Source organism: Rhipicephalus sanguineus, chromosome 5, assembly GCF_013339695.2.
Source record: "Rhipicephalus sanguineus isolate Rsan-2018 chromosome 5, BIME_Rsan_1.4, whole genome shotgun sequence".
Classification (NCBI taxonomy): Eukaryota; Metazoa; Arthropoda; class Arachnida; order Ixodida; family Ixodidae; genus Rhipicephalus; species Rhipicephalus sanguineus.
In genome coordinates this window covers 71,517,683-71,538,504 of record NC_051180.1, presented here as the reverse complement: position 1 = coordinate 71,538,504, position 20,822 = coordinate 71,517,683, and the positions used below count along the sequence as shown (strand labels likewise).

General features: G+C 46.3%; 2 protein-coding genes across 7 annotated transcripts in view; both read right to left on the bottom strand.

The window, feature by feature from the left end:
- Positions 1 to 14,738, bottom strand: part of LOC119393740 (paired amphipathic helix protein Sin3a) — a 69,654-nt gene extending 54,916 nt beyond the window's left edge. The window contains exons 1-5 of one of the 3 annotated variants that reach the window (XM_037660869.2): positions 14,598 to 14,738; positions 9,322 to 9,652; positions 4,735 to 4,831; positions 1,980 to 2,134; positions 1,303 to 1,603 (exon numbers count right to left, since the gene is read on the bottom strand). In XM_037660869.2, the coding sequence (XP_037516797.1) occupies positions 1,303 to 1,603; positions 1,980 to 2,134; positions 4,735 to 4,831; positions 9,322 to 9,626 (858 nt within the window). In that variant the 5' untranslated portion in view covers positions 9,627 to 9,652; positions 14,598 to 14,738. Of the gene's footprint in view, positions 1 to 1,302; positions 1,604 to 1,979; positions 2,135 to 4,734; positions 4,832 to 9,321; positions 9,653 to 13,260; positions 13,459 to 13,731; positions 13,856 to 14,597 lie in introns of those variants that run through there. The other 2 variants (XM_049416335.1, XM_037660870.2) reach the window with 2 other exon arrangements.
- A 5,462-nt stretch (positions 14,739 to 20,200) lies between these two features.
- LOC119393738 (uncharacterized) overlaps positions 20,201 to 20,822 on the bottom strand; it is a 90,519-nt gene continuing 89,897 nt past the window's right edge. For all 4 annotated transcript variants that reach the window (XM_037660859.2, XM_049416334.1, XM_037660860.2 and 1 more), the window contains one exon: positions 20,201 to 20,807. In XM_037660859.2, coding sequence (XP_037516787.1) covers positions 20,269 to 20,807 — 539 coding nt within the window. In that variant the 3' untranslated portion in view covers positions 20,201 to 20,268. The remainder of the gene's footprint in view (positions 20,808 to 20,822) is intronic.

Here is a 20,822-nt window from a genome sequence, read left to right as displayed (position 1 = left end):
AAAGGTCGTCGTCCTCGGATTTCCTGCTATTCAACGCATCGATAACACCAGCCGCAAAGGCAGTGGAGTTGCAGCAACAGCTATCTCCCAACGCGCGCTCACCACTTCTGGAGCCGGACATTTTTGCAATCTACCACGACGATCGCAAAACTATAGCGAAACCACGCGAGGCGAAACTGCTTGGGAAACACTGTCTCGAAAGCAGCATTTCAAACCTTTGATTTTGATAGAGGGCGAATGATGCTCTATGAATAAAGAGGCATTTACCCTGCGATGCGCCCTGCGGTTTTGTTTTCATACAATAGAAACAATTCGTTGACAAACCATCGGCGTCCGTGTGGGCTGGCAACACTTCGCGGAGAACTAAGCCACATGACCAGTCACATGCGTCCACAAGGGCGTCTTCGCGTCTTTTTGCACTCACGCCTGTTCGCCATTTCTGCATTTCGCTTCACCTGCGAGCAGTGGTGTGCATGATTTGCGACGCTGCCAAACGAACGCCAAGATGACACCACTACGCCGGCAACAGTACAGCGCTGCTTTCAAGAGGCAAGCGATCCTCTACACAGAGTTGGAAAGCAATGTTGAAGCAGGGCGCAAGTTTGATGTGTCAGAAAAGTGCTTGTCGAATGCAGAAAACAAAGGACCAAGATCTTTGCGTGCGCCGCTACACGGCGTTCCTTTCGTGGACTGAAGTCTAAACGATACCCTGCTGTTGAGGAGGTGGTTCGAGATTGGGTTCACGACCAGAGAAGAAAGAGCCTAAGTGTTTGCTACAATGATATTGAAGCAAAAGCACGTACTGTCGCAAAGAATATGTGCATCCCACAAACCGAGTTCAAGGTATCCAAGAAATGGGTCAACGATGCCTGGTATGGACTGCCAACCGAAATAGTCTGCGCGGCGTTTTCCACATGCGGCATCTCAGTACCACCGGCACCCGTTCCGACAGCGAGCAGCAGCAGTGGCTCACACGATGGCAATGACCGTGACTGCATCCTTCTCTCAAGCGACGACGAGTCGTAAGCAATGTTTCGAGGCAAATAAATGTTTCTTTTGAATCACTCCCTCTTTTGAAAAACTTATTGGTGAGCTATGGCCGCAGCATGAGGCTGTGTTCAAAGTCAAGTTTTTTTTCCCCTAGAAGGGGTTGCAAGTTGGGGGGTCGACTTATAATCGGAGTCGACTTATAATCGGAGTCGATTTATAATCGGCAATATATGGTACTACTACGACAACGATGATGGCACAGCGTAGACTAAGACAGCTTCTCTGTAAAAGCAATGCTGGTGGGCAACTTGCCTTAATGCCTGAGGGCGGCGACGCCGCCACCGAGGCAGGTGGCACAAGACTGGGAGCTGCGCCCCCCGCCGGAGCTGCTGTGGGGGGACCCTGCGGGGCCGCAGGCTGTGCGGGCACCACGGGGCCCCCCCCTGCCGTCAGGGTCGTCGACAGGGAGCCTGGCATGCTCACGTTCACCTGCTCGTTAGCCTGTACTTCAATCCGGTAGCCGGGTGGCAGGAACGTGTTGAAGCCAACAATGAGCTCTGGATGGCCCTTGAAGAGGTTCGAGACCCGCTGGATCACACCTGGTGTGTCAATGCTGCGTAGCCAAGCAAATTCACATTAATGCCAACTACCCAAGCTACGCAAATAGAAAGCAGACGGTGGCTCTGTCTCAACTTCCTTTGTACCTCGCCACAAAAATGGCCAAAGTATGCACAAGCGTCATGATATCTATGTCACCACACCGATAACACAGAAGTCAATCACAAAAGTCTAGAATTTCGATACCAATATGAATGCTTTGTAGAAGAGAAAATAAATGTCAGAAGAGAAGGCACTGATACTCCCTTCTAAATATTTTCCTTCTGCTTTTAAGGAAATATTAACTGAGGCAACAAACTCTGCAGTCTCCTGCTACTAATACATAAGCATGCAAAGTATGCAGGCATACGATAATGATAAGTCAAACTTGCCTTTGCGACTTGAATTCTTTCATGATGTCCAGGAAATCATTGTATACTTGAGGCTGGTTGCCAAACCTCAGTTTGACCTGGTCAAGGTATGAGAGGGCATCTTCTACTTTCAACCTCTGGAACTGCTGCTGCCCGTGCAGCTGAGGCGTGTGCGCCTGCAGGACAAAAGCGCGCATCAGCAAGTGGCCACAGCCACAAGTGACAGCATGAAACGCCACCCACATCACACTGACCCGAGACTGAAGCTCAGGCGTATTCTTCAAAAGAAGATGGTCAAATACAAATGCTAACGGCAAGTCTGCACATCATAAGGGTGCCTACGTTCACACAACACACTAGAAACTAATAGGAAAAAAGAAAATGTTTGCCTCGGGAGATCCGCCTTGAACACTGCTCTCTTCAGAAGAAGGGACCATAGCTGCTAGTGCTGGAGGGCAGCAATGCCATTAGTCATTCAGGAACAAGGCCTAACTATGTGCCCTCCTGCCAGGCAACAACTGCAGCCTGCTATGCCACTTGTGTTCTATGTTAGGCCTAGCTCAGAAAGCCAACCAATCAGAAGGCAGCTATCGGCTGATGATGATGTTCCTACAACGTGGCACATACCCACAATGGGGGATAGGCCAAGAATCCGTAAGCTTCACTTTCTCTTATTCTGAAATATTGTACGACAAAAATTGAAAATAAGATGGAAGTGTGACTTAAGGGTTCGATTAGAGAGGAGAACAGTTAACCTTAACAGCCCTGAACAAGCCAGTTTCACTTCACTGTCACGTGTCGTTGCCCAGCAGACCCCACCAATCAGCTGCTGCCACATTAGAACGTGTCACTTTTGTCTTCATTCACTTCATGTGCACTGCTCTTGGCGTAAGTGTAAGCAAAATTAGGCCATGGCTACTGAAATCTTTCCTAGTCTGCCAGAATATTTAGCATACTTATGAGCCAATTTGCAGAGGACCAATATGCATTACTTTAACTGGTATCTAAATGAAGCAAACAAGCTAGAGAAAGGGTGCCCAGAAGCAGAAGGAACAAACACAGGCCAATTCCTCGCAATGGGTACGAGTCATCCTTACAGGGAAAAAAAACAACCAAGGAGCATCAGCAATTTAATACTGGCTCTCCGAAAACACTTCTTAATATAGATAAAATAATTTTGTGCCCATTCGTAGAAAACGGGGGTGTGTGAAAAAATACTCTTGAAACCGAATTGAATTAGCAGCAGATGCACATCGAATCGTATACCGAATACTCTTCAAATATCGAACAGCTATTTTTACAACTACGTTCAAATATTCCTAATTTTAGTATTAACACCACAAAGGGAGTATCAAGGTCAAGCAAGCACATTACCTACCTGCACAAAAGTCATCGAAGAGTGCGAATGATTATTGTATAGCCGTTAATGTCTGGCTAATTTGAGGAAAGTGGCCTGCTTCACTATGTAGGCTGATGTTTTACGCCTAGACTGTGCACTCAGGGATGTAATTTATTATACCTCTGCACCATTTCTGTGTGTATTTCAGTGAAGTCGAAATTTACAAATATTCATATTCATGAATATAGTGTCTTATTCAATTCATTTTAACACCTATAGCGCACCGAAGGGAGAAGAACACAAAGAAACAACGTGGACGCAGCGCTGCGTCCACGTTGTTTCTTTATGTTTCTGTCCCTTCGGTGCGCTATAGGTGTTAAAATAGATTACCAACATGCCCAAGTTCACGTACTTTCACATTCAATTCAGTCTTTGAATCGAATAACCACTATTTGTAAGTATGAATATTTTTTTTAACAGTCGAGTACTTGAAAACGCCAACATTACCAAAACAATAGACACAAAATCAGTGCAAAGGCGCAATAAATTGCACCCCCCGCATGCACAGTATGGACACAAAACATGAGGCTTTGTAGTGCAGAAGGCTACTTCCCCCGTGGAGCCAGACTTCACCAACAATACAGTGCTACTTAACATGATACTGGACACTAATATGATATCCCACTAGAAAGTAAGCCTTTTGACTTTTTGTCAAACACTGTTACAATGGACTCTTCTGTGATAAATGCCATGCACTGTATGAAGACTGCTCTATACAACTTTTTGCAAAGAGTTGGAAACTTTCTGCACACTGACACATTTCGATCTCGCTATATTGTTCTTGACATTTCGCTTATCACTTGTAAGTTCATGCACAACAGGTCAAAACCAGCGAAACAGCACCACTAAAGAACTAGCACAACCAGACACACTGTCAGAATTGCAAGCATTGATTGGAACACATTAGCGGCAAGCACAGTTGTCAAATCTAAAATTACGAGTGAAAGTTTCGGCACTTGCACGCATTAAAAAATGTATGGCAATAATTGTGCGCTGCACTCAGCCTGAATAAAGACGTGACTTTTCAACTACAAGAATTGGCAGCGACAATAAAGAACTGAAGGGCACAGGAGGCACATCTTGCGATAATGGCAGCATGGGCTAGTTGGTGATTTATAATCGACATATTTGCACAGCGCTACGTAAACGAGGACGTAAGAAAGGACACAACACAGCGTAGCGCTGTGCAAATATGTCGATTGCACATCTTGCGCCATGCAATACCATCTCAAACAGTGAAAATACAGCAAAGAAAGTGTCATTAACAAGATAATAATTTACACATGGCTTCAAGATCCCCAGTAAGCTGACATTCATGGTTTTGGTTAAAACAGCCACAGTCAACCTTAATCTTTCATGCTGACACAAAAGCCTCACCTGAGTTGTGTGGGACTGCCCACCCATGGGGTGATGCACTGACGATGGGCTGTGGTTGTGACCCAACTGGGTGAGGCTGCCGGCACCCAAACGTGGCCTGCATTGCATTCAAGGTCCAATAAGGGTGCTGATATGTGCACTGATATTGTCAAGGCTACCCAAGAAGCCCGATGCACATTCACATTGACTGTAACTCTACAGCCATGCACTGTTTCATTGGCTTTTTTTTACATCTGATGAGCGTTCGGTCCGTGCACAAAGATTTGCAACAGAAGGCCCAGTTTTGCACACAGGCGCAAGGCTCGCAGAAGAAGTTTATCACATTACAGCGAACTCTGCCACGACGGTCGATGGCAATGTAGTTGCACATCATGGCAATCCTCACGTTCATGACATGAACACAGGGATGTGACATCTGGGTCTCGTGAAAATTCTGGCTAGTTGCTTGCGGTGGTTGAGGCCTTGGCTTCTCTCTTATTACACTTGTATGTACAGTAAGAATATCAGACACAGCATACCTCGACTCATAAATGTTCTCAGAGAAGTTTACTACAACAAATCTACTTTTTACAAATACAACGAAACTGCAAAGTAAGGATGAAGGAAACACTTGTCCCAGAATCCTAGAGCCAGGCTGCTAAAAGTGCACCTGACACAAAAATCTTATGCCCGACTTTTTTATAGATGTTAACTCTGCAGTTGCAGTATATCGCCAGAGTTCCTCAACGGTACCACAAATAACGACATCAGCTTTCATGAAATCAGTTCAAAACATTGCACCAAAAGCATTATGCCTTTGGACTTGTGAAGTATGAGTCTATTCTTGTATCACACACAAAACACACACCTGTAAGCCCTATTGAAGGCCATGCGGTGATTGTGTTGCTGAAAGGCCCCCTTCTACGCCCTTTTATTCTTTGGTGTGTTTGTGTGCCTTCACGCATCAGTAATGTCCTGTACCACAAGACCCCCACATTAGGCTTCGCCAATGACAATAGCCTCTTGCTCCTCGTCTAAATCTCTGTTGGCCTGTGGTACGTACAGGCAAGTCACAATAACATGAAGGAAATTTTCTCTCAGCCTTGAGGGATCGAGACTCTGTAGCACAATTACTGGCATGGCAGTTATCCAATACAGGCATGAAAACAATTTGGTGTCTGTAGTTTGTTTAATTCACTGTAGGATGAAAAGCCCTTACTTAAGTCAACAATTGCACCTGCATCAGCCAAATTCGTCCTCTAGTTGTGAATTCTCCAATCTTGTCACTCAGTCGAACTGTTTGCCACTCTCAGACAACATTCCTACCCCTTAAACACTCGTCCTGTAGCTCTCTTAAACCAATGTCATATCTGGCCTGCACACTGCATGCCCTGCTTTGCGCCATGTTAATCTTGACCAGAATATCATAGTAACAGAAATATTGATAGTGGCCATGTCTCATGGGGCAACAACTATATGAAATGTAAATAACACTTATGTATCGGACTATAACACAGTAGACTAGCCGACATGGCTGAAGCAAGACATCGGCAACAGTCAGTTGATATTAGTCTTTCTACTCCTCCCAATGGTTACAGCATGTGTACTGAGCCTCCTTATGTGCTTGTTTTGCTGCGCTAAACCCCCGTGATACTATAATGCACCGACATGCCCACAATGCCGTACCTCTTTCCCGAAAAGCTAAGTTGCCCCGTGACTGATCTTGCTACAGTGCGATACGCAAGGGATACAAAGAGTGCTTTGAAAGAAAATGCCCCACAGCACATTATCCAAAGCAAGAAAGTCAGGAGACAGAATGTCGATCCCAAAGAATAGTCACACAATGTAATGAACCCGCTCGTACCATCTATACTCTACTTCTGTGCTAGATTATTGTGAAACAGGGAATTGCCCTAGCTTCACCAGGGCGCTTGCCTATCAACATGCAACCGAATGACACTGCAAAAAAGTATTGCTGCAACAAGCGGCATTAACGGTGTTGACTGCACACGTTGTGATCGTCCAGTCATGTATTAGAAGGGGCCCAAGGTAACATTGTCCCCATAGTGTTACAGAGAGATGAAAGATGAAGACGTTAAACGAAGCAGATAGGAAGGAGCCGGCTGGTGCGTGACTGTATTAGTCAGCAATCTTTACTATTTTCACTGCACCTGTACACAGTCTACAAATACATCCCGTATATACTTTAAGTAAACCCTCTAAAATCAAGGAACAGGCTAGCTTTATGCACAGGAGCAATAAACTATGCAATTTTTGTTGTGGTCAGCTAACAGTAGAATGAAATGTGCACATTTATAGGGACACTAAAGGCAAATAAATATTTATATCCGAATGAAAGGTCAGTGTTTGAGAATGTCTAAAATGTCAATATTATCAATAGCAATGATCTAGTAATTGAAAAATCAAAGTAAATGTAGGGCACCATATGCGCCACCAGTGGGACGTTTTAGAATGAGTCCGATGACGTAAGAGCCCCGAGTAGAAATGATCACTGGTATTCAAGCTACTTAATAAAAAAAAAAGAACATTCCAAGCATTGGAAGATGTAATAAAATGCTGCTTGTGCGGTTCTGTTTGATTCATGGAAAAAAGAACTTGACGTTACAGTGGAGAACGGCGCTCCGCTCGTGCGGTCGCGTCTCAGTAGTAGTTTCATTACTGCGTAGTGCTGCATGTGCCTTGCACACTCATGAAGGTCGGTCTAACGGAAAGTTCGACAAAATGCTGTGTCCATGCGATGTTGTGTAATGTGCCCTTCAGAGCAGAAACCACAGCGTCAGCTGGCGGGCAACATTGGGCAAGGCAAATGCTACGTCAGGAGACCTTTGCAGGCACGCGATTTGAAGTGTGCTAACGCTGTGCGGACCACAAAAACGTGGTTTTCATTCAAAATAAGAATTTCCTTGGCATGAAACAAGCACTACAAAGTTTCTGCAATGCTATTTCAACAATCAACATGACTTAACATTTGCCTTTAGTGTCTCTTTAAACATAATGCATAAGCAGTTCCTTCGACCTATAGCAAATAGAGCTTCAATTTCAATGCCACACACAGCTACACATTTATGCTGTGCAATCATATACCAATGTTACAGCCCTTCGCATTCCTAAACGTGCCAGCACTGGCTAACTGCTATGCTAGGGCTTTCACCATAACATATACAGGGTTTTTTTGCTTTTTTTTTCAATATAGAATTTTTATAAAAATGCTTTGACAGTCAGGCCCCTGTCGTCTTCGCAAATGAACTCTACGCAGAGGTGGAAAAACTTTGCCGCACCTTAAGTTACATTCAAATGAGTAATCAACAAAAATTTGTTAACTTTTAATCATTAACTTTAGGGCCATTGTTTATATGGAAGAGTTGTAGGACGTGACAATTTATAACATGCCCATTTTTTAAAAATTGCAAAAAATGCAAGTAATCTGAGACAATAATCGCCGAAATTCAAGGACCCCATCTAGGCGAAACCGAAACTGAGCACACAGGGCACACAGGAAATCCGTCATCCTGGTTGCGTCAGACCGGAAGCTCACATGACAATTTTTGAAAAAGGCACGTCGCAGCAGAACATGGTCAAGAAAAATGGCAAGCCATCTCAAATACCCAATTGTACTGCTTATTCCTTGCATTTGGTGTGTAACGTGTAGTTCATAAAAAATCTGTATTGTCTAAAAAAACACCCTGTATACTTCACTCTTTCATTTATTTTAAGTAGCGTATGGCAAAGGGTAGTAGCGGAGTTTGTTTCAAATGACAGCCTGCATAGGTATCACAGCTGCAATGCTGAAGGAACACAAGCACACGAAATTGTGACAGGAATCCAATGAAAGCCAGGATAATGTAACCATTATATAATTCTTCTCAGTTTAGTGATTTGCCAGTGCTTTACACAGAACTTCACCTACATTACGGCCAAGTTTACCCAGTTAGGAGCATTATACTCGGCGACAGCTCATCTTGGCAGTGAAGCGAAGGCTATAGAGGGGGGGCTTTCGCACATTCATGTCACTCCGCAAGCAGTACAGCAGCTTGTGGTTGATTTCGGTTTTGTTCATTTGCACTGTTTACAAAAACATATACATGAAAAGTGTGAATGGGAGAGAGACATTTCAATTGTTCAGTGTACATTTCAGTGTCGTATTACGAGTATATTTTTCTTGGAGAACTAAATGGTGTGTTTGCAGCCGCACACTGACCCACACACGTCACAGACACCATGTCTAGTTTCGAAAACGGGCACACTGAAAACGTGGTGCTGTTTAGAAATGGAAAGAATATGAAGACGTGCTTGTAAAGTGAACACTAACTGTATAAACTTGGGTACTATTTCTGGGTGCGACAGCAGGCATGCGTTTCAGTTCTGTAGCTTCCATGGCACTCTCAAGAAAAGTTGATCCTGAGTATAGATAAGGAACAGAATTTGGCAAAAGAAATCTTTACATTAATCTGGCCTGGATTATTTACATTAGCACTGTGAAGGCCTTGACTGGCACTACAATATTGCTCCCGCAAACCATGTGCAAGCCACCCAATCGTACACACCCAGAAGGCTTTTCCCACTACCGAGAACTGCAACAATACTCACTGGAAGCCAGACGACTGCACGGTAAACTGGACACCGGGTCCTTGCATGTTTTCACGATTGTCGGCGACCGCAGGGGCACCACTGTGAGTAGAGTCCTGTAGCAAGGCCAAGGGTTGCCGCTGTTGCGAGGGAGGCTTGGCGCGCGACCCCACTGCACTGCCGCCCACTATGCCGCCCCCACCAGGGGCCACACCCCCAAGAGTGGGCCTGTGGAAGCCACCCGACGACGCGTGGTTTCGACCTGGAAACACTGCACCGGCCGACGAGTTCAGTCCAGGGTGGTGCTCCTCCAAACGGCGACTCATCCTCTCATCCTCTCCAAAGTGCACAGCTGCATCACGACAGGGAAACACCGTTCATACCTGTGTGGCCCACGGTTAGATCAGAACAAAGAGCAAGGAAGCAATATGGCACAAGTAGCCGTACGTATCAAAAACTCTCAAGAACCATATAAATACCTAAAGGCAGCACAAACATCGCATAGAAACTGCAGAAATCACATGAAAACAATGAAACAACAAGCACCAGCAAAGCACACAACCAACCATTGTATTGTGTTTGAAACAAACAAGTTCCCAATGCTTTCGAGCACATCACTGGCTGTGCCTTTCAGCCTGCTAGCACAGAAGACAGAGCCAAACAAAAACTACCACCACAGTGCTAGTATGAAGAGGTAAATGTAGGAGAGGTCTGCAAGAAAAGCCATTTTTCTAGTCCCTTTGGCCCAGATTTCTTCAATCATACGAGTTGCGAAACTCCCCATAGGCCCCATGTATCAATATCCAAACTTGCCATCGGCCGAAATCGTGGCGATCCGCCGACTGTCGCGTCATCTGTTGACCAAAAAATAAACTAACAAATGCTATATCTTGTGTTTTACGTAGCACAGAGCCATGAGCACTGCTGGATCCTGCTAAACAGCATGGCAGCGTATAGAGCAGCAGCGCGTTCATGTTTTGTACTGCTGCTCCCAGATGGCGCGACAATCTACAGGCCCCCCTGCAGAATAGGCCATGGGCACGTCCGGGTTTCAGAACGCAATTTCACAACTGGTACGATTGAAGAACTCTGCTCTGGCCTTCTAGTGAATCCAGAGGTGTGATGGGAGGAGTTAAAGATTAATCCATACATAAATGCACAGGGTGCTATTTAACTACCGATACAGGATGTTTCAAAGATGCAAGGTCATGGGAGAGGAAGAAACAAAAAGAATAGTGCACCACTCCTCTGTACAACACACTTCATGCAAAACGACATGCTGCACACTACAGTCTTTTTCAGAATGCAAAAGCTGCGAGAAAATATTGAATACTGTTAAACTTGCAGGTGACAACTGAGTCTTTTGTAGCCTAAGCTACACTCAGACTGCAAACCGCTATGTATTGGAGCTCCTCTCGCAGGCTTCTGCATCTAAAAGGAGATGCAGTGGGCATGTGTGATGTGTCATTATACGTACGTAATATACAACACCACATTATGCACAAAGCCTCGAGCTGAAATGCACCCTGCATGCAAGAATTTTACTATAAACAGTCAAGCCCGACTGTAACTATCGAACTTTGAGCAAACGTCCTCCTATTATAAACAGAGAGGGAATCTTGAACATGTTTGGCCTTCGAACATTTGGTCACACTTCATGCACCTTGATTGAAGCCACCTGTTGTCATCGAACAGCTGTTTTCTGGACAATTCTGAGAGCGGAAACTGAACATTTGAAAACCAAACATGTGAAAGATTCCGCCCCAGGTTTTCAAATCCAAATTTGCTAGTACTCTATGAGACAGCCATACACTAACAGCCTGTTGTTTCGCTCTGTTTACTACAAACAGATTAAATTGTGGAATAGCATAATCATGAGCAGGGGAGAGCACTGTACGAGGTAATTCCTGCTGCAAGATGGATTGCCTCTTTCCCTTCTCTCTTAATGTGCTTGTTGCTACCGTGCTGGAGACAACATAGGTTACATGTTCCTGCATTCAAAAATAAAATCTAAAAAACATACACTTGCAACCAGCACACGTATGGAGGTTTATTGTGCTCTGACGAAAAATTCGTTTATCTACCTACATTTTAACATTGCAGCAAAATGATGCCAGCTAAAGGGTCCTACATCAATGCAGGTGATTAGGACGTGCCATTCTTTTAGCTATCAGCTAAACTTAACAGGCTGTTCCAGGGGTGTGAATGGAAGGCTTCTGGGACCATCTGGTAACATCAGAAGGGTCTGCATATCACAGCAGTTTTTAATAGGACCTTGTGTTCCACAACACTGAAATACAGATATGCTTTGTCAACCTGTTGTGTGTAAGCTTGCTTCTGCAGCTGCATGCTCAACGACTGCAAGGGTCCCACACAGATTCAATCATAAAAACTAACTTGTTTGAGCTTCTTTCTTTTTCACATGCACTATTTTACTCACTATGAATTTTTTTGCATGCTTTGACTGAAGCACAAACGAGTCTTTTTGTGTGTGTGATAAAATGATCCTACGATGTGATAAAACCTGCAACGAAAACACACTAGTGAAACACAACATATCTTAGTGTTTAATTCACAGTACAAAACTACGCTTAAACACAAATTACACATGCTTTTAATGCCTCTGACCCACGAAAGTCAAAAGGCGTCACAAGGAGGCAAACTAGTCCATGCAGTATGTGCTTCCCAAGTATGCATATGGTTACCCTTTATTGCTTTATTTAATGCACAAAACGAAGTTTAAATGTAATATAAACATGCTTACAATGCCCTCTACATTAAGTGAAATAGCATAACACACAGGCAAGCTAATACATGCAGTACTTCACAAATATGCATGAGAACTTTTCAAGATATGCATCTTTGTAACATCTTGATTTTAATGTGTGCCACAAGCAGATTTGCGCTGACCGTCGATCCCAGCAATGTGAAATTACTAACCACCACTCAGGATAGTAGCATGCATCTGAACAAACCGAGTTTCTAAACAGCAAATATCAGTTGTGCTGTTTCATGCAAACCCAACACGCAGGCGGAATTACATTCGTATCCAGAGCAGCTAAGTAAATCGCAGGTTCCCGGGAGAAAAGAAAAAAAATAAAAGCCGCAACTCTTCAGTTGGTCAGCAAAACCGAGACTGCGAGGTATCTTTCTGGAACGCCGAACTGATTTGGACTGCTTGAAAGGAAGACGTAACGGAAAAGTAGTTTACGCAAGGCTACGAACATGGGCAGTTTTTCACACAGGCGTAGCGTAACAACGCGTCGGCCAACAAGGAACGATGTGCGTTCCGTTCGGCGGAAAGTTCCGCGCCGTTCCACTTTTATTCCGAACCAGACGAACTGGCCTGCTTCACCTGCTTCAGGTCCCTGGCGATCAGACGACTTTCCATCGCGAGACAACAAAGCAGCGTCCGAATCCGCACACACCAAACGACTTCCTCGGCGCGCCACAGGGCATCCCTTCCCCTTCCTTCGGCACTCGAAAAACAAGGGGTCCTTCGGCTGTCCGAGGGCGGACGCATCATCACACCCCGCTGGGCCGGAATTTAGACGCGGGCTAGTCGCGACGAGGAGGGAGGAAGAAGCTAGAGGCGCGACGGCGGCACATGCGGGAGCTCAGCTGGGCCACTCAATGGCAACCGCGACGCGAAACGCAGCCAGCGGAAAGGTCATACCCGCGCCCACCGATCGAGCTCGTGCCCGAGCTTAGAGTTGAAGGAACGCACTTTTCACAGCCGCTAAGTTTCTAGGGTCGCACGCGGCACGGTCCGCTCACTGCACGTCCATGCCACGCCGAGTGCAAGAATAAAAAAAAAAGCGCGGCCGTTTTCAAAGTCTCGCCCCGAAAAAGAGCCCTCCGGCCGCCCGCCCAGCGAGACAGGGTGCGATTACACAGCAGCCACCGCTATTTCAACCGCAATCCGCACTCGAGCGAACACATGAGATCTGCCTCTCTTACCATTTCCAACACAGTGGCCCGCGACAACACGCTGCGGAATCCGTGACAGTTTACCAGCAGAGCGCACTGCATCCTCGCGCGAAGCAAATATGGCCGCGCCACACTACCAACACACACACACAACACAACGCTCTTCGCCAATACTACAACGCACGCACGCACGATGGGGAAAGTCCAAGAGCGCCACCGAGCGAGGGAGCCGCGGCTGGCCGCGGCGCTCTCGGCGAGGCACGCACATCGCTGCTGCGAAGCCCTGCGTGCGCCTCGTCGTGCGTTCCGCTCGTCATGACTGCGTCCCCAAGAGCTTTCAGCGAGAACGAAAAACGGCCGTTCTGCAACATCGCAGTCTGCCTGTGCGACTACGGACAGTGTTTTCTGGCGTGGCTGCTGTCCTAAGCAGCTCGCGAGATAGGAACGCGACCCCGTGCAGCAGTGGATCATAACAGCGAGCTCCGCCTTCTCCCCACCTACCCCGCCAAGTAGACTCGCCCACGACGCTTGGGAGAGTCACCTGGGCCGAACGAACGTATGACAGGCGTATCGCTCTCGTGTGAACAGGGCCAGTGCTTTCCCGCATCATGCCCACTCGATATAACCAAAAATATGCTCTCGCTATCGTCGTGAAGGCATAGACTAATCTTGATTAATGTGGCTTTAACATCGAACCGAACGCGAAACTTTCGACGCACGACAAATCCGTGCAAGCATTCGCACCGTTCAAGCACCTGGCTGCCGTTCAGAAACGAAGGGTGCGAACACGACGGCTGCTCCGCAGTTTTTCTCGAATGCACAGGGCCATCTTTACGATATGAAAAGAGAAAACGAAACAAGTAACGCTGCCAAATAAACGCGATTCCAGACAACGAAATGCAACTACGCGCTTGCATAGCTTTGCACAACTGACGCTCTCGAGTTCGCAACGAAGACAGATTACTGTGCGTTTGCGCTGAACGTAGCGTCTACGAGTTTTGCGGCCAACTGTTAGCCTTTGAAAGTGCAGTCCCGATCCGCTACTACTCGTTCAACGACGCACAGTTTAGTTTGAAAAGCTATCGTCGTAAAGCAGTGCGTTACGACGGTCGAAAAGCGTTGAAGCAGCCATCAAACGTCGAAACGACGGCTACGGACGATACCTTTATACATTCTGCTTAGTTTAACGTCACTATATTCATGTCAGCACGAAAATATTATCAATTAGCTTCGATGTTAGTAGAATTACTGGTCCATCAAAATATGTAGCTTCGAGATAGAGAAATACGAGCCAGACGAAAAATACGTGCACAGCTACAAAGTTGAACGTCTTTTAGCGCAAAGGTAATAAGTATAAGTGTATTTACCTTTCTCGTGGTAACGATGAAACCGAATTTAAATGACGCGAGAACGAACAACTGAAAACCTCCGCCATGAAATCCTTTCCTGAATAACTACGTCACTCGTGTTTGGGTTGCCTCCGGCCAATCAGAATGCCCCAGGCGCCATAAAAAACACAGAAAATCGAACGCGCGCAAAAAGAAATATTTGCGCGGGAAGCTGAAAACAGGGCTACGGATTGGCTTATGCCAGCTTGTATACCTAAATGAGATACTTTCGGTTTCGAGTTCAGGTTATAGGAAATTCTGTTCAGAAGTAACGTTGGTCTAGACTTGACACCAAGTTTGGGATATATAATTACACGAAACAGCGGTGAAGTAGAGAGGCGAAAGATGTGTCCTAGCCGAACCATAACTTCAGGCATCGTAGGTGGGATAGAAGACGAACAAAACGCTGGACAGTTGGGCGCTTGTTTTGCGCCTTCCGTCTCACCTGCGTAATGTTATAACTAGCCCGATTCCAGTGCTTGCTCAACGATGCCGTCCATCGATTTCATGCGAAGCAATCAGCGAGTAGCTGCTCATGCCGCATATTTTTGGCTTTCAACCTAGTCTGATGATATCAAGCACGGTTACAGCACCATAAAGGCCCGAACACACGTACGCGTTGCAGCGCGTCAACGCGTGACTTTTTGACGCGGCGTCGCTCCCTCTCCCTATGGGGAGAGAGGGCGCGCGGCTACGCGAAGCTGCGCGCCCTCCCTCTCCATAGGGAGAAGGCGCGACGCCGCGTCAAAAAGTCACGCGTTGACGCGCTGCAACGCGTACGTGTGTTCGGGCCTTAACTTGCCCCTTCGGGGACGAGCAACGCTAGAGCTTGCCGAGTCATAGAAGTACATATTTTATGTTATATGTACTTCTAACAGTCATAGAAGCACATATGTTATACGAAGGTCGCAGGTTCGGTCCCTGCCGGCGGCAATTAAGTTATCTTTTCGTCCACGTTACTTTCTTTAAAAAAGTCTTCTTTCCAATTCATAAGTTACGTCTGTTACATTATTTCAAAACGGATATATTGCCAGCACTGCAACCATGTACAATTGATCGACGTACGTACAACCACCAAAACGTATGTTAGGCAGCCGTTGTTATACATTTATTCAGAATCTCTATCGCGTGGTTGCATTATATGGTCGTTGGTACGTTTTTCTGCAACGTTCGACTGCTATACAGTAAAATCGCTAACTATAAGAAACTGTATCTTATATCTTATATAACCCGCACAAAGTGTCGTACAAAGTTTCCAATGTCTACATTTGCTTTTTCTGGGTTGATCTATGAATCACCTAGCTGTGGCTCACACCGTATGCGGTTATATGCCACTGGTGATTCGCAGTTTTGTCAACCCATCGTGATCACTGGCAGAAAGACGCCCGAAATACTCCAGTTGCAAACGGGAGTATTTGGATTCTCTTTTTTTACCACACAATAATAATTGTTATCTCGCCTGCTCGCACCTTTCTCAAAAACTGAGTGCTCTGCTCCCTTATCAAGAGCTGGGAAGTACTGGGACGTACGTACGGTAACGCAAGGAATAAAGTACGCGAGGTAGATGACGATTAAGATGTGTGGCAGAAATGCTCCTCAAATACTCGATTTTTTTCTTAGAGTATACACTTCATGAAATTACACTCTAAGAAAAAATCGAGTATTTGGGGAGTGTTTTTGGCACACAACAATAATCGTCATCTGGTTTGCCCGCGTTTCCTTTGCCGGAGCCGGAGCCAACGTTACTGCCGGAGATAGTGACCTAGACCGGAGCCGCGGTGATAACGCGAGGTGGATGACGATTATAGCTGTGTGGCAGAAACATTCACTCGATTTTTTCTTAGAGTGTATAATCGCCATCTTCGCGTACTTGCGTTATCACCGCGGTCACGGCACTTCCCTGTCACGAACGGCGTGCGCGCTATTGATCAGCGTGACAAAGCATTCATGATACGAAAGTGGCGAGGGCCGGATTTTCATGAAAGGAAACGCCAGCAAGCCAGATGACGATTATAGCTGTGTGGCAGAAATACTCCCCAAATACTCGAATTTTTTCTTATCTATTGAAGAAATTTTCATTCCCCAGCAGGTACCCATACGGTTCAACACGTTTTCTTCAACTCGAATTAACAAAACTATCATGGCACCAAACCAAATTTAACGAAGTTTTTCTGCAAATAGACTCTAAGAAAAAATCGAGTATTTGGGGAGTATTTCTGCTACACAACGATAATCGTCATCGACCTCGCGTTATCACCGCGGTCCCAGCACTTGCCGGTCACGAACGGCGCGCGCGTTATCAGCGTGACATAGCATTCTTAATAGGAAAGGGACGAGAGCCGGGTTTTCAAGAAAGGAAACGCGAGCCAGCCAGATGACGATTATTCTTGTGTTGCAGAAATACTCCCCAAATGCTCGCTTTTTCTTATAGAGTGTAAATTAGAGTTCACTTTTTTAAAAAACGAGTAAAAAGGGTGTCTTTTTTTGTCCCACAACAATAACCATCTTGCGCGTCTTTCCTTGCATTATCGCCGCGCGACCGGTATTTCCTGGTCACGAACGGCATGCGCGTTATGATCGTGACGTAGCATTCTTGATAGGAAAGCAGCGAACGTCGAGTTTTCGAGAAAGGAAATGCAAGCAAGCCAGATGACAATTAGCGCTGTGGGACAAAGAGACGCCCTTTTTACTCGGTCTTTTCTTTGAGTGTACACTGTACACTCGCTAAGACAGGGGTCTCAATCTCACCTTAGCTAGGAGGCCACAGCCACGAAATTTGATAGGGCCAGAACAGTGAAGGAGGGGAGGCGAACAAAATGTCACCTAATGCTGAAAATTGAAAGAAAGTATTTTCCATATTCATACATGGTCGATTTCTGAAGAGCATTTGACGTCAGGACTCGAGGCAAAAATCGATACTGATCTCCAGAATGATTCAATGAAATCTGGTCACTGATTGTGAGTGAGTGAGTGAATAACTTTAATAAGTTCCTGCAGGTTTCCGGGCTGGGTTCCCGCCTAGGAGTCGGCCGAGAGACCGTGTCTCTCAGCAGCTTCCTTGGCCTGCTGGATCGCCCAGAGTTGATTGTCTAGTCCTGAGCTGAGCAGCGCGGCCCGCCAACGCACCCGAAGGTCCTCCTTGGAGGCCGCGTCCCTAGTTTTGCGTATTAGTGCTGGACACTCCCAGAGAATATGCGCTAGTGTGGCCCTATTGGTGCAATACTTGCATGAGTTGTTTGTATACAAATCAGGGTAAATGTGCTTCATAATTACGGGATTAATGTAGGTGCCTGTTTGTAATTGCCGCCATTGAACGGACTGGGCCCGGCTAAGTTTGGGGTGGGGCGGGGGGTATTCCCGTCGCTGAATTTTATAGTGTTGGGTAATATCGCTGAATTTGGTTAGTCTATCCCCCCACTCCCATTCGTTCACAAGGGAGTCCTTTCGGGTAGTGTCAACCGCAGACGCAGCTCGGAACGTGAGTAGGGTGGCTAGACCTCGAGCCACGTTGTGCGCCACCTCGTTAAGATTGACCTCCGTGCGGTCGACGGGTGTGTGGGCGGGAAACCAGAGGATGTGTGCATTTTGTTCGTCAGAGCGGGTTTTGCCTTTAGTAAGGACTTGCAATGCCACTGGAGAGATCCTACCATTTGCAAAATTTCGAACTGCCGTTTGTGAGTCACTGATAATATATTGGGCATCGGTGTGAGCTATGGCCAGCGCGATAGCTACCTCCTCCGCTGTTTCTACGTGCCTTGTGTTGATCGAAGCACTGGTCATGCATGTGTGCGTATGGTCTACAACCGCAACAGCAAAACGGCGACCGTCTCGATAGCGCGCTGCATCGACAAACACGGCCTCCTCATTGCGGCCAAAACTTTGGAGCATAGCTCTGGCTCTACTGATTCTTCTGCCTTTGTTGTGTTCAGGATGCATGTTCTTTGGCAGTGGTGGTATTATGAGTTTAGTACGGATGTCGCGGGGTATGTCGTGTTTGTTACCGTGTTGTGTGTGATAAGAAATGCCGAGACTGTCGAGAATGTGGCGGCCGGCTTTGGTATTGCTCAAGCGCTCGTACTGCGAGATCTGTTGCGCTTCAATTATTTCTTCAAGGGTGTTATGAAGGCCTAGTTGGAGGAGGAGTTCCGTGCTGGTACTCTGCCGAAGCCCTAGCGCCTGTTTGTAAACTCGTCTAATGAGCCCGTTGAGTTTGGCTTTTTCTGCCGCGAACCATCGGTGGTAGGCGGCGACATAGGTAATATGGCTGAGCACGAATGAGTGGATAAGCCAAAGAATACTTCCTTCTTTCATGCCTGAAATATAAAGATTTTATTCCGTGCGTAACGTTTCAAAACCCATTGAGGGCGCATGGAGTGCCTCACACACACAAAAAAAAAAGCTTGAGACTTGTCCCAATACCTCACTTGAAGAATGTCCCTCACACGCATGCAATGGATATATACACTCAAGCCTCGATATAACGAATTATCGGTTATAACAAAGTAAATTAAGAATAGTCTTCTTATAGCTGCAGTGTTACAAATAAACGTTTATAACGAATTTTCAGATATAACGAAGTTATTTTCGTGGCAGATGTGACTTTGTTATAATGAGGTTTGAGCGTATATCTGGATCCATTGCAGTCTGTATGGCACCTAGCTGTAGTCTTGCAGTCATTGCAGTCTGTATGCCTGTCTGTATGGCGTGCAGTGTGGTAAGGCTAATAAAAGGCACACAGGATGACTACCATAGCTAGAAGGAATACCAGAAAGGTCCACTCCTGACACTGACCGCCCTATGCCGTCTGTGTCTCCACGCACCAAGGGTTTCTGGGGGTGCCAAAATTTCATGAAAATTAGTGATTTACAGAATTGCCCAGCACACTGATGCAAATTTCCCTATATGTGGACAGTGCTTGTATTTGCCAGTGCATTTGTGGGTTCCTGATGGTGTAAAGCACTTGCAAACTGTCTAGAAGATAATGTCCTCAAGATTTTGGTTGGGAGGTACATTTTAATTATGATGTATTGAAGTTGTAATTTGATACTATGCCTGCAATTTGACATTGCACTCTGCTGCAACTCCTTCAATTTTTCCCATTTGTCGTCTCTGTTTCCATTGGCTATTATTACAGGGCCCCATGCCTGCCTTCATCTCCACAGAATACAAGGGCATGTAACAAGCCCGTGATTTTATCACATATTTGGGACCTGCCTCATAAGAAAATAAATGAGTCACAAATATGTTGAAAACATACAACTGTAAGTGAAGCCTAGGCTATCCAACTAACCCCTGGCATGATGCGACAATTAAAATTGAAATTAAAATTGACTACAAGCTGAAATGAGGCAGCAACACAGATGCAATTCTTTGCTGTGCTTTGACGCATTGACACAAACCTTTGAAACCAGCTTTACCAAGTGCTACTGCTCACTGTCAGCTTCCAAGAAATTCTGGCCAGCATATTAATAATGTTCATGACGGCAATACGTTCCCCTGATAGAGAATTCGCTGTGCTGTCAAACCGAGTGCCGATGGACACACACACACTGGCGTCATCAAAAAGAACAGAAAGCCCTGAATTTGAACAAAATAGAATATAGAAGACTGATTTATTTTTTTCCCTCTGTTATATAAAAAGAACAACACATTAAACACTGCTGTCCAGCCTGATGCAAGAATCCAGTGCAGGCCACAAACTGTCCTCCGAGCCATTGCTGCCTGCGGGCTTCGTTTCCGCCGCACTGCACTCGTCGAGGGCAGCGTCGGTGAGGCAGTCCTCGCTCGCGAAAGGCTTGCTCTCTTCCTCGCTCGGGGAAGGCCTGCTCTTTTCCTCACTCGCGGAAGGCTCGCTCTCTTCCTCCTCGCCTGCTAGCTCGACCTGGGGCTCCAAACTTGGGGCTTCGTCGAGGCAACGGCGGGCCACGCGGGTCGCTGGGCGCACGGTGCGGTTCTGTGGCTCCAAGACCGGTGGCTCTGAGTCGGACCCATCGTCCAGGATCATACCCATGGCGGCCCACCGTCTCTTGGCGCTCCTGGGTCCCACGAGGCATCGCTCTGGGCTACCCGATGCTGGCGTTGCCTTCGCAGAGCCGTCGTCCGACTCGGTGTCCTTGAACGAAGAGTGCGAGGGCTTGCGCATTAGCCCTAGGAGATTCAAGATGTTTGGGCTCTCGCTTTCTTCGGCATCTAATGCGGAGAGAA